The 14362-nt window shown below is 38.5% G+C and overlaps 1 protein-coding gene across 1 annotated transcript in view; it reads left to right on the top strand.

Annotated features, from left to right (window-relative positions):
- Window positions 1–10722: 10722 nt before the first annotated feature.
- The window catches only part of LOC122115857 (cytochrome P450 2C15-like), a 30379-nt gene continuing 26739 nt past the window's right edge, over window positions 10723–14362 (top strand). The window contains exon 1 of the mRNA XM_042689427.1: window positions 10723–10832. Coding sequence (XP_042545361.1) covers window positions 10723–10832 — 110 coding nt within the window. The remainder of the gene's footprint in view (window positions 10833–14362) is intronic.

Here is a 14362-nt window from a genome sequence, read left to right on the forward strand (position 1 = left end):
CCCCAGGACAGGCCAAAGAAAAAAATTTCCCTTCAAGATGGTTGCCATGTAACATTTCTATTTACAGCCAACTTTTATATAATATGTATAGTATGACTATACAAATGAAATTTTAGTAAATTATTATTTTTACTTTTAGATCTATAATATATCCCCTGATCTCAAGTATTATGTACCATGGAGTCATAACACAGCAATGAAAAATGTTGCTTATATACAAAACTATCTTTTGGAGAAAGTAAAAGACCATGAAGCATCACTGGTTGTTAAAAATCGAAGAGATTAAAATGAAACAGGTAAAATGTTAAAATATCTGCACAGTTATTTGAATCCTTGAGCATTTTATGATACAATGAGTAGTTGGTGTTATGAGAGATGTTTAAACTATTAGACCAGCAGTGCTTGAAAAACTAAATAGCAATTAGGAAAACTACACTACTCATCCTAGAAAACTTAAAATTAATTTATTAAATAATTAGAATACATATGTTGTTTTTCTCCATATAAAAATCTAATTAAGGGGGCTGGGAAAGTGGCTCAGTGGTAGAGTGCTTGCCTTGCATCCATGAGTCCCTGGGTTTGATTCCTCCCTCAGCACCACATAATCAGAAGAGGCTGGATGTGGGGCTGTGGCTCAAGTGGTAGAGTGTTAGCCTTGAGCTGAAGAGCTGAGGGACAGTGTCCAGGCCCAGACTTCAGGCCCTACAATCGACAAAAAAAATCTAATTAAGGAGAAGCAGAATCTGAGGGGAGGTGAAATAAAAACAATTGCCATGCAAACAATTGTGTCATTATATAAAGATGTGTGTCATTTTTACACATTGTCTAGAATAGAAGACCTAATCAGTGTGCATGTCCTGCATGTTCTGAGAGGTAGAATTGGCCTTGAGGAAATAATCCTGGTAAGATCCTTAACTGGTCATGGTTCATCATCCTCTAAAAGTATTTTTACATTGTAGTATTTAAAATATATGTATATCGGTATTATATTGGTATACTTTTCACAAATTTATCATCTTGTACAATGATTTATTGTGATATTTTATAGATGCACATAATGTATTTCAGTCAATTTCACCTCTTCTATTATGTTTCCTAATCCCTCTTCTCTCTTTGTATATAAATTTCAGTGGGTTTCATTATGATGTATTCACATGAATATATACCTAATATATATGTAGCATATATGTTCAATAAACATAGATAATGCATAGATTATAGGTGTATATATAATCTATAATGCGCTGCAATCAACTAAACATAGTTGATTCCTTATTGGGTACCATGGGGATTACTGTAACTAACATATGTCAGTCTAGTGTGAAATTACAGCAAATTAGCTTCTGACTACACATTTAATCCTTCTCTCTTCCAATTACATCCTACTTCCGTTGTTTTGGTCACAAAGTACATCTTTAATATATTGGCACCCATAGCATTCATCCATGATTATTACCTCATGTATTATCTTTAAAAAGTGCATATAAACTAAATAGAGGTTGAATATAAAATTATAGTATTAATATTCCTGTTCATCTGTATGGTGATACATAACAAGGATATGTATTTCTTCATATGGCATGGATTTGTTGTTCAATATGTTTTAGTTTCTACTCAAAACTTGACTACACTTAGCACTTCTTGTATTATAAATCTATTCGTGACAGACTCTCTTTTGTTTATCTTAGGAGTATTAATTTCTCTTGCATGATAGCAGGATATGATATGAAATGAGTGTTTTAGTCCATGACATGGAGTCATTTCCACCTCTTAGATTTTCATTAATTGTTTTCAACATTTATACAGCTTTGATTATAATAGGCTATCTGCTCTGTGACTATTAAATCTTCAAATTCATTTCAACAGATGGAAATTTTAGTATTGGTGTTTGAGCACACTATCTAGAGTAATTTTACCGTAAGAATTAAGAGTAATTGTAATTTGATGATCATAGAAAGGTACATAAAGTGGATATTCCCTAAGTTGGTTTCACTTGATGAGCTTAGAAAGCACATGAAGTTGATATAGTCAAAGGAGATATCTCTTTTCCTAGCAAGTACAAATGTTGAGAGGTTTGGTATATTTTAATTATCTTAATTACAAATTATTAGACACATTACAAGTCAGCTGGAGAATATAAAAGTGTGATGGATTTAATGTTGGCCCAAGACTAGCTAGAACATGATGTAGTTTAACCACTTAATGATTTCCTTATTCAACATTTAAAACTGCAACCTTGTCGACAACTTAGTTTCACACCATCTTCTCATTCCTTGGCACTGCTTTATGCATCCTCTCTCCTTCGTACCAAAGACAAGTTAATGTGAACATTTTTTGTCTTCATGATTACTGTCTCTTCAACTCATGCATTCCTAGTCATTCCTTCTCAGGTTCCCTAGACAACCTGACTTGGTGCTTCCCATCTGCTGGACCATGTTGTTTTGATGAACCCATTCTGAATCCTTGTGACTCCTAAGTTTTGCTGCCTTTTACCATTTTCACATGTAATATTTAGCATGTGCAAATTTTTGATACAAGAAATTAAATTGGAACAAGAAGCTCAGTCCTATAATTCTACTATTCATGAGATAGAGATCTGAGGATCGAAGTTTGAAGCCAGGCTGGGCACAAAAGTCTTTAAGACTCTTATATCCACTTACCAGCAAAAGTGGGAAGTGGAATTCTGGTTCAAGTGGTATCACACTAGCCTTGAGCAAAAATGCTCAATGACCACACCCAGGCCCTCAGTTCAAGCCCTAGGACCAACAACAGCATCAATAAGAAAGATGATTGCAGAATTTGCTTTGGACTTGTAATACCCATGTCCCTAATTTTCTTACTTGTTTTGTTGTTGTTGTTATTGTTGTTGTTGGACATAGGGCTTGAACTCTGGGCCTGGGCACGGTCCCTGAGCTCTTCAGCTCAAGACAAACAGTCTTCCACTTGAGCCACAGCAACATTAATAGTTTTCTTGTGGTTAATTGGAATCTCATGGACTTTCCCACCCAGCCTGGCTTCAAACTGCACTCCTCAGATCTCAGCCTCAAGAGTAGGTAGAATTAAAGGTGTGAGCCACCAGCGCCTGGCTAATTTTCCTACTTCTATTACTCAATTTTCTTACCCATTAAAAATTAGAGAAAATATAGTTATTAGTGGCTTAAATGAGTGGTGAGTTTCATGGTTTCAAATACAGAGTCACAGTATCATATCAGTTAGAGTAGAGACAACACAGTAGCCCTAAAGCCTTGGACTCAACTAAGGTCACCCCTGCCATGACATTGTGCATTTCTCTTAGTGCTTTACTCTCCAGGTTTATGTAAGATGGTGTAGATTCACTATAATCACTTCTACTGGTAAATAATGTATCAGATAATTATATTAATCCTAGGAGCAGGAAAATCAGAAGGAGCCACTGGAAGTTAATAATGAAAGTTTGATTTCATACTGAAAGTTGCATCTGCTTTATTTGGTGCTGAGACAGAAATGACAAACAAAACACTGAGATACTCCCTGCTACTCCTGATAAAGCACCCTCACATCACAGGTAGGCGAATTTCAGGAAAACATGGGTAAGATGCTGCTAGAGATTTGCAGATATGTCTCACAATTCAGCATCCTGTGCCACCAGCTGTAATCAAAGAGAAATGATGAGAACAAAGCAGTAGGAAAAGCAACAAGATTCTCCTCTGGTGTCTGGATTTTCTGGAATGTAATTATTGGAAAACTGCCCCAGCACAAGTTGATATACAATTTTACATGAATTTTACACCAAAAATGCCAGTTTTTATAATAGGTAAGTTCTTCTATGCCACGCCTACTCCGGTGGAGTCTGGTTAGCATGGGAAACCTGCTTTTAGATCTGAGAATGGGGCTTCAAAGAGGCCTACCTCCTGGAAAAGGCTGGCAAGCCCCTGGGAAAGATGTGTTGCTGTTTTTCTTTTCTTCGCTGTATAGGAGCACCTATTAATCTTTTACTGTTCCTGCTGCTTATTGTACTTACTCATGCTCAACGTTCCCTTATTCAAGGCTCTTTCTTAAAAGTGTTGATGACTCCAACATCTGATGAGTGTCTTGAGAATATGACTAACTCACCAGAGTTAAGTACTACCCTGAAAGACCCTCTTATGGAGGCTAGTAGACAAGTCATAAGTAAATATAAAAGTATTGAGGGTTTCATGACGTCACTTCAGCAGAAGGAATTGTTTGTAAGAGATGTACAAGAAGCTGTAGACACGGCTAGAGCAGAAAGAGTGTATGGCTACTGGAGACTTTCCTTTAATTCTAAAGCATATACAATAGATTCATATAGATATCCTGTAGATAAGAAAGATGTAGAGGGATATTTAGACCAAAAGCTAAATAAGATTCCTAAAAGGTTGGTAGATGAAAGGTGGCAATGGCTTATCAGAGGAAAATGGTGGGATCCTCCATTATCTAGAGGACCCCAGAGACTTCCCCCAGAGCCATAGCCTTTTACAGGTGTGTATGATAAGGATGGCAATTGTTGGGAAAACTACTTAGGAGAAAGAACTTCCTATTACTCTCTTTCATTTACTGAGAGACTTGCTAGATCTAGGTCTCCTTGGTGCTTACTATTAAAGAAGGAACAAGAAAGATCTTATGAGACAGTTAAGGCCTCTATAAAAAAGAGTAAACGATTATGTGAAAGGGTTACAGAAAAGACACTATGAGCTTAAATTTGATATATGGCCAGATTTAACTAAGTATACTGAATATCATGATTTTTGGCCACAAATTGGGAACTCTCTAAGCACAATTGCTTAGAAAAGATTTAAAACATATAAAGTACAAAACTAACTATGAAGTACTAGAGTTCATGCCTTTCTGTTCAACACCTTGCCCATATGCTCTGGTTAATGGTTAATAGGTGATAAACATTGAAACCCATTGTATTTCTTAAAAATAGAGGTAAAGCCGAAAACAAGTGCCTATCGTCATAACTCCTCATCCAAAAAACAAGATTAGGCGACCAGCTGGTGACCACCCAAGAATGAAGCCTTGCAGCAAGATTGTGTATCCTTTTGCCCTTTCTCATGGAGACTTTTGCTATAAAAGCTTGTTATCCTCTGCATTAAATCGCACTCAGCATCCACTCCTCTTGTGTGTGAGTTGTCTGTTTGCCATCTCTCCACCTATTCCAGTTCCTCCACTAGGTGTCCTTCGTCGTCCCCTCAGAGCCGGTCCGTGGCACTTCTATATACCTTTCCTCATTCTAACGCCAAGAGAATTCTTGTAATCAATGCATAAGTAGAAGTCCTAGAAATTAATGAGGATGTCTGAGATAAAGTCCATTCTTGGACATGTTCTAAAAACAGAGACTCATTAGAAAGGTACTATTGAGGCAGGAGCCATACTTGAAGGAATTATAAAATTTCAGAAGTCTATTTCCATAAAACTTACATCTGATAAAGTTAGAATTTTATGGAAAGACTTGGAAAAAATTATATTAAGTGAAGTAATCCAGGCTCAAGGAAACATAGGTCCCATGGTTTCCCTTATTTGTAATAACTGGTATATGTCTGAGACAAGCAGAAAAGGTCAAGGTCAGATAAGTTGACGTTAGGTGAAATGAACCCCAAGATAAGTATTCAAATGTTTTTGCTTTCATGCAATTGTTTCTAACAGATATATAAGATGATTTCTTTATTGCTTTGTATGTCCCTCCCCCACAGTATAACGCCTGCTTTCACTGCATTTAATATTGGTATAATTTGTGGAGGGGAAGGAAAAAAACAAATCGTTTATATAGGGATAGAGGTAGACCCATTGCAACAATGAGATGTACAAATCATTATGTGGAAAAACGAACTTTACTACTTTTGGGGGGGCGAGTACAAGGGGTGAGGGGGGAGATGGGAAGGGATGGGAAGGGGAAACAAAGGAGACAGCAACAATGCTTGATAAGGTGCTGAGGAATTGAACCCAGGGCCTCAGGAATGCAAAGCAAGCGTTCTACCACTGAGCCACCTTCCCAGCCCCTGTTTGTGATTTTAACTATCAGTATTCTACAATACGTTGAAATATGTGAAATTTATGTAATCACCTAATATCAAATTTTTTTTTTAAGGGAGAGAAGGAATAGGTCAGGAGCGATGGGTGACAATATTGTCAGACATCTTGCATTCATATACTATTTTGTAGAATTGGAACTTCTTTGTAGAACTGATTAAAGATAATAATAAAAAATTTTAAAAATAAATATAACTATTAGGCACTGTCTAAATACTTTTTTAATTAGGAAAGAGAATTTCAATATAGAAGGAATGTCTGTGTACTCAGAAATGTACAGAAGTGACAATATGAGGAAGAAAGAAATAGAAAGTCGAGGAGAGAGAGAGTGAGAGAGAGAGAGAAGTAAAATAGAAAAAGAGATAGGAAGGAAATCCCATGGATTATGGGAATTCCAAGTATTTCTGAATGGTTCCATAGACCATATTTTCCTAGAATTACAGAATATGAGGACACAGAGCCATGCGATTTCTCATTCATCAATTAAAATTTAGTCAATTTCATTTGACTACATTTTTTTCTTTTGAGTAGCAATATTTCTGGAGCATAAGTGTTAGTTAGGTTCTCAGAAGGGCCTTTGCACAGCCTGTGGTGAGAGAACAAACTTTCATTCAACAAAACCCTGCTGACAGCTGAGAGCAGAACAGTGCATTTTGTACCCTTAAGATAATATAATTTCTGAGATGCAATTGGTCTTACTTTCTATGGTGGTAATCAATCAGTGATTGGCATGTCTACTTAGAAGTCTTGGTATGTACAACATGATAGCGTTCTATCACAGCATTATAGCCTAAAATAATTTTTAGCAACAGTAAAAGAGAAACATAATATTTTTATAGATAATTCAATTTACCTTGCTGCCAGTGTTCCTTGCATGAAGGAATGGTTTTATTGGGGGTAGAATATCACCTCTGAATGTATGAATATACTGCTCTATTGGTTTTATGGTGTCTCCCAAGACCTCAGTATTTGTGCTGTAATTATTGGATGATTTTTCAAATTGGTAAAGATAGATTACTGTTTGTGTGTATTTTTATTATATTCAGAACACCATGTATTTCAAGCAGACAGATTTATGTTTGGATGAAAACATTTTTTTCTGCTCCTTTTCCCAACAGAAGTAATTCATAATGGGATAGAATAATCAGAAGACGGGGCCGGGAAGGTGGCTCAGTGGTAGAGCGCTTGCCTTGCATGCCTGAGGCCCTGGGTTCGATTCCCCAGCACCACATAAGCAAAAAGAAAAAAACCAGAAGTGGTGCTATGGTTTAAGTGGCAGAGCGCTAGCCTTGAGCTGAAGAGCTGAGGGACAGCGCCCAGGCCCAGAGTTCAGGACCCACAACAGGACACAAAAAACAAAACAAACAAACAAAAAAGAATAATCAGAAGAGAAATGACATCTATTAAAAAATATGGTGTTTGGTTACAAAGTCAATATAAAATACCATATGTTGTCAGATATTGAAAATATCTAGAGAAATCAGTGCTCATTTCTTTCTTCTTTTTTTATGTTTTATTTTTTTGGTCAGTCCTGGGGCTTGAACTCTAGGCTTGGGTGCTATCCCTCAGCTCTTCAGCTCAAGGTGAGCACACTACCGCTTGAGCCACACTGCCACTTCTGGTTTTCTAGTGGTTTATTGGAGATAAGAGTCTCAGGGACTTTCCTGCCCCGGCTGGCTTTGAACCCTGATCCTCAGCTCTCAGCCTCCTGAGTAGCTAGGATTACAGTTGTGAGCCACCAGCTCCTGCTCAGTGTTCTTCTTTCTATAGTATGACATGTGTTTGGTCTTTGAACAATTTTTTTTCACATAGAACTCTCTTCAAAATGTTGAACTTCAAAATGGATAATTAACCTGGATATTTGTCTTTTAGCATTTCAATTAGGATCTGTTAGTCTTGAATTTGTGCTAGTTACCTTGTATTCAGGAGGAGAGAGTAGAATTACTGGAAATATTAAACCACTCTTTCTATTCTTCAAAAAAACAAGAAATAATGGCTCAAAAGTTTCCAATTCACGGAAAGTCATGATTGATATTCATGTAGGAAATTCAATGAAAGTCAAGACAAAGCCAAAGAGATTCATACCACAGCATATTTTAATCAATCTGCCTAAAATGAAAGAGAAAGAAAACACTTAAAAGCAGCAAGAGGGAAGCAATTCCTCACATACAGTAGTCTCAATATGAACAACTGGCTTACTTTCCCTTAGAAACTGTGGAAGTCAGCATGTGTTAGCACAATATGTTTAAAATAGAGACAGGAAAGCTTTCAAGGAAGAATTTTATACCTAGCAATAACATTTCTATGAAATAAGGTTATTTGGAGGAAGGCACCCAGCATCTCTTGTATACTAAGCAAGTATTCTACTACTTGAGCCATAACCCCAGCCCTTTTGTTTGAATATTATTTTTGAGACAATGAGTCTGGAGCTTTGCTGTGCCTGACCTTAAACTTATCATCATCCTGCCTCAACCTCTCAATTAGCTGGGATTATAAGAATCTATTACCTTGTTTGTAATATAGCAGTAATTAAGATATTCTAAGCTAATACAAACAGTAAAGTAATCCCATATGCAGATCTGAGAATGCTAAAGGGTGTCAGCTTTTAGACCAAACAAACAAACAACACTGGACAATAAATCAGTGCAATATTAAGAAACAAAAATCCTCAGTAAGAGAAACTATATATGCATGATGATAACACTACTGTTCTTTTATGTTTAACCATCCTAATTTCTATGTGCCTTTAAAAGAATTCATAAGATAATCATTGGAAAGGCACTGATTATAAACTATGCATGAAAGCGGAAATCATAACAAACAAATGCAAAGCGGGGATTGGATGAGATAAACGTTAAAATGTGTAGTGAGAAGCATCATTTCCAATTGTTCTATGTCTAGGATGCTAACAGTGAACTCTTTCAAATACACTGAGAAAAACAATCAAGAGCCTTATGACTGCCATTCAGATTTTATTGTATATCTCACAAATCTAAGAAAAGTAAGGGAAAGAGTAGGTTGGGGTGAGAAGGTTGAAGGGGCTATCACTGATAAGCTGCATCCTGTTTATAAACTACTTTGTTAAATCGAACTTGTTTTGTACAACTACTTAAAGATAAGATATATTTCAAATATTTAAATTCAGTAGGCAGATGCTAGTGGCTCACAACTGTAATGTCAACATATGTTGTGTTTTATAACTCATTTAAAAATAGTTTTTATTTTATCTACTCTGTACAATCAGTTTGTCCTCAGTGAGGATTTTTATGTAAAGAAAGGAAATATGAACTAATTATTGAGCAAATTCAGTTTATGTTTTTCAGGATCCTTGATGTAGAATCACATGCGTAATAAAACTTGAAGTGTCTCTAGTAATTACAGAAAATCCAGTGATCCACAGAACTCTTAAGCAAGGAAAGGACCAAGCTGATGTAAGCGCTTTACCGGCTCCATATTTATCATGAAAGTCCCAAGGGCTGTTTCCATCCAGCTTCGTTTTGTATTCTTTCACTTTCTCCACAACAAAATATTTTAGCATAGTTCGCATTTTCAAGAATTGTTTGTATGACTTCCTGTAGATAATCAATGAGAGCAGGAAATCTGTTATAGACCTACAAGAAGAAAATAATTTATTTAATGAAGTATACAGTTCAGTTCATACATATGTATATAATATGTGTGTTGTATGCAATATATGCACATGTACAATGGATATGAAATAATATACACACATATATACAGAAATTATATAGATATACCATAATATACATAACTAGTATGCCATGGGCAGATTTATTTCTACAAATAAGTATCAAATATGTCCTTCTGTAGCCGTTAGAGTGTCCATGGGAACCCTGAAACCAGCTCTCCTGGATTTCTCTCCGAAATCCTCCAGTAAGTCAGACAGCTGTAAAGATGGAGGCTTCAGCGACCTTAATAACCCCCCACCCACCCCATGCTCCATTCTGAGGCCTAGCAGTAGGCTGTGGCTACAGTAGTCTTCTGGAACATGCTCTGCTCTCAAAGTAACCGCTGTGTTCGGGTCATCTCTGCAAGGCTGTGGTGTATCGTTTACATTTTGAGTTGTCTGCGGCAACTCCAAATCAACTTCCACCAGACTTGGGTCCGCCAGTGGGACAAGGCTGGGAGAGAGGCGCTTCTTTGCACGGTGCTTTTTCTGTGTTCCACAGGAAGGCCTGTTATTGCTTTGACTTGGAATGAGTCCTTTGACCGTGCACATTAGAACTGTGATCTGTTGGCGAATACGCCAGTCTCGAGTGGAACCAAATAGTCTCTCTACAAAAGGGCACAGGCCAAGGGGGCGCCCTCCTGGAATCCGGAACGAGGTGTGTGGCGCATGTGCTGAAGGAGCTGGCATCTGCGTGGAAAGTGCCCGCGTATCCGGGCCTGTCCTGAGCCCTTCAGAGCGGCTCTCTTCCCTTGGCTCTCTGCTCGCAGGTAGCGGCTCCCTGAAAAGGTGCTGGGTGTTCTGTAGGCCCCATGGTTGTCTAACCAGCTTTGCTCACCCCCTTTGCTGAGTCTGCGCCGTGTTCATCGGAGAGAACAGGGTGACACACGCAGTGCTTGTGTGCTAATTCTCCTTCTTCTTCCGGACCACATAAGTGTGGATCCAGGTAACTGGAGTTCCCTGCGCTTGAGTGGCAAGGCTCCGAAGCGGGGTGTGGATTCAGCATGGCAGGCCTACGCAGTGGGACGCCGGGTACTCCGCCAGCTGGTTGTGATGCATTGCAAGTGCGAGACCTGGCTCCGGGCCGGCCTCTGGGCAGCAATGCTAGCTTTAGGTGAGATGGTCATTCATGGATTCAGAGCAAGTCCCATCTCTCTGTCAAGCACACAGACAAAGCAGCACTAAGAGGGATGGTAATCAATTAGTGGGTACCTGGAACATTTTATGTTCAATTAACGATTCAAAGAATCTTGCTAAAGTGTTCTATGTGAATTTTTTTTTTTTTTGGTTCGATTCTTTTGTATGATCTCCTCCCATGTTATAACCCGTCTTCACTGTATTTGGCTCTGGTGCCCTGCATCTTGTATATACGTTTTTCTGATTGGGGAAGGGAAGGGAAATAACAAAATGCTGAAATAAGGATACAGGTTGACCCATTGTAACAACGAGATTTACAAGACACTATGTTGAAAACGAACTTTACAACTTCCAAGGAGAGGAGGGAGGAGTTGGGGAGGTGGGAGAGGGAAAGGACAGTAGGGGAAAAACAAAGGAGGGGGTAACAATGCTCCATAAGAAATGTACTCATTACCTTACTCATGTAACTGCAAACTCTCTGTACAGTATCGCTACAATAAAAAATATATACAAAAAAGAAAGCTAAAGTGAGAAAAAGTAGGTTAACTTAAGAGTTGGAAGAAATAAAGATGAAAAGCAGAGCACACTTAAACTATGGGAGTTGAAAGAGTAATGTTAAGAATAGAAAATATAATATGGAATTTTTAGTGTAAACAAATAAAAGTTTTTTACTCAAAGTATAGGAAACAACAGAAGAATTATAAAATGGTGCCTGAGCGTGATGTTTTGTATCCCTAATCTGTATTTAAGAGGCAAAATAGGGTAAAAATAATCCAACACTAAACTGGGGCAAAAAAAAGCCCTAAGAGAACAATAATTAATGATAGTGGATAGTAGAAAAGAATTAAAAAGAAAGGAAGGAAGGAAGAGAAAGAGAAAGAAGAAAGAAAAGGAAAGGAGAAGGAAGGAAAGAAAGATGGAAAGAAGGGAGGATAAAGAAGGAAAATGAGAGTTTCGGGAAGATGGCGGAGGAGAAGCTGGAGTCTAAACGAGCTCTCGCATAGAAAGCAGTTTTAGCATTCCAGTGAACAGTCCTAAGCCAGAGAATCACACCAAGTGTGCCATCACAGGACAGAGAGTTAAGCCAGAGAGGGAAAATCCAGGCAAGGAGACACATCTGAGCTCTTGCCAGCAGCTACCGTGGCGGCGATCGCAGGAGCCATACCTGAGCCACAGAGAGTCCGGGACAAAAGAGCCAGATGCAGCAGGCAAGCGGGTTCTACTCAACACCAGCAAGAACCCAGAAGGAGCACACATCTTCATCCTGCAGTTCGCAGACCAGAGACGACCCATGAACCAAGACTCGGCGTGAGTAGAAGCCTGACGTCCTTACTTCTTCTCAGGGAGCAAAGGAGGGAAGGCCACCCCTTCAACTCCCCCCCCCCTCCCCCCCCCCCACCGGAGATCTCCAGCTTGGATACCGACAAAGCTCGGTGGAGCTGCTAGCTCCAACCCAAGACTTGGAATAAAACTAGAGTCATTTAGCAGGTCACAAGAACTTAAAGGCGGCGTGACCTACCAGACTCAGCTCCACCCAGGGAAAAGTCACCCAGCTTGGGCGCCAGCCCTAGGAGTGGCTTTCTTCACCGGGTAATCAGAGCCAGAGGCTGCCTCTCCCTCTAGCAGCCTAGACAATCAATTGAAATTCAGTAAACAGAAACCCTGAGAATGGCTCCAGGCTGGGCTCTGTGAGTTTTTCACAAACTAGCCCCCGGGAAAAGCTACTGTTTGTTGAAAGCCCTCAACTCTACCCAGAACCTAGCCTCATCACTGCATCCCCCTCTTTTGCAATACTCAAAGCAGATCTGCCTCCCTTTGAACTAGCCTGGGAGGAGGATCGCAAAATTCTGGGTAAAGCAGAGCATTTTCCTACCTGTTCGAACAAACCCACTTAAGAAACCAACCAAGTCACAGGACCACAAGCAGACCACAGACTCCAACAAGAGGCTAGTTACGGACACAAGGGGGATACAGGATTTTTCCCACCCCTCCCAAAAAAATCAAAGAACTTTTTTTTTCTTCTTCTTCTTCTTTTTTTGGTACCTTATATAAAAAAATTGTTTTTTCTTTTCTAAAACTTTTTTTAATCTTTAATTTTTGCCTTTTGAAAAAAAATTGTTTTCCATTAACTTTTTTATCCTCTTATAATTTTGATTTTAGGGATACGTGAGTGTGCATTTTTCTTTCTTTTTTGTTTTCTTTCTCTCTCTTTTCTTTTTTAATTATCTTTTTGGTTTTTTTTGTTTAGCTCTACTGCACTTCTGATCTTTTTTCTTCCTTTCTTATCCTTTTCACCTTTTCCTCTCTTTTGTTCTTCTTTATGTGACCTAATTCTTGGCCTGCACATCCTCAGATAAACCCGTAGTTGACTATTAGACTCTATCCCCTATTGTGTACACACTTAATCCACAAATTTATTACTCAATTCAAAACCTCTGAGACTTAAATTCCTTAATAGCAGTACTACCTCTTTATACATATATTATAAGCATTTTTATTTTTAAGTTTTTCACATCTCCTTTATATCCCTCCCCTTCTCTCTATATGTTCACATTCTTCTCTAAATAGATTGTTTTCTATTTGCATAATATTATTAATTTTTACTTTTCTATTTTTTCTGGTCTCTTTTCTTTTCCCTTTCCCTTTCTTCTTTTTCTCCCTCTCTCTACTTTCATCCTACCCAACCTATTTCCTGCTTTGAGATTAGGACTTAGTTAACTCTCCCTGTGCCTCCCCACATCAATCTATTCCTATTTTTTACCCACATCTCTCCCTAACCCTAATAATTTCTGGTTTTCCAAATTCTCCTTTGTGGTTCATAGCCCATTAACATATAGTTGTTTGATGATGAAAAGATGTATCTGTTGAAATAGATTGTATCTGTAGACTATTGACTGTGCAAATTCAGACTTTGGTTGATGCTTGCCTTAAGATAGTGATCTAGCACAAAACTGGTGCTATTTTCATCTCAAATGGGCAGAGTAAGCCGGAAAAACACAAGAAAAATGGCAAATCCGGGTATCTCAATTCCCAATCTTGATAATCAGGGGACAGAACAGATAATGAATAATCCAGAGGAGAGTTCCCAAATAGCTCTACAAACACTGCTGGCAAACATGATAAATGAAAAGATTGGAAACCTACAAAGGACTCTGTATGAGTGTGATAGGGAAAGAAAGGAGGCAATCCAAAAGTTTATACAGGAATATCATAAGCGTGAGGAAGCTACTCAAAAACTGATACAGGATTTGCATGAACAGCTTGAGAATACTCAAAGAGAAAGGCAGGAATGGTGTGAGCAGGCGGAGAACACTCAAAGAGAACTACAAGAAGCCCACGAACAGGAGGAAGCTAATCAAAGAGTAATAGAGGAATTGAGAGAGCAGGAAGAGAATACACAAAGATCAGCAAAGGCATTCATGGAATCCATTAACAAAGAGCTGAAGGAAGTCAGGGAGACCACAAAGGCAATTCTGAATGGAACCCAAAAGAAGGAATGGGAGTCCA

The sequence above is a fragment of the Dipodomys spectabilis genome, unplaced genomic scaffold (genome assembly GCF_019054845.1).
Source record: "Dipodomys spectabilis isolate Male_0828 unplaced genomic scaffold, ASM1905484v1 ptg000125l, whole genome shotgun sequence".
NCBI classification, from domain to species: domain Eukaryota; kingdom Metazoa; phylum Chordata; class Mammalia; order Rodentia; family Heteromyidae; genus Dipodomys; species Dipodomys spectabilis.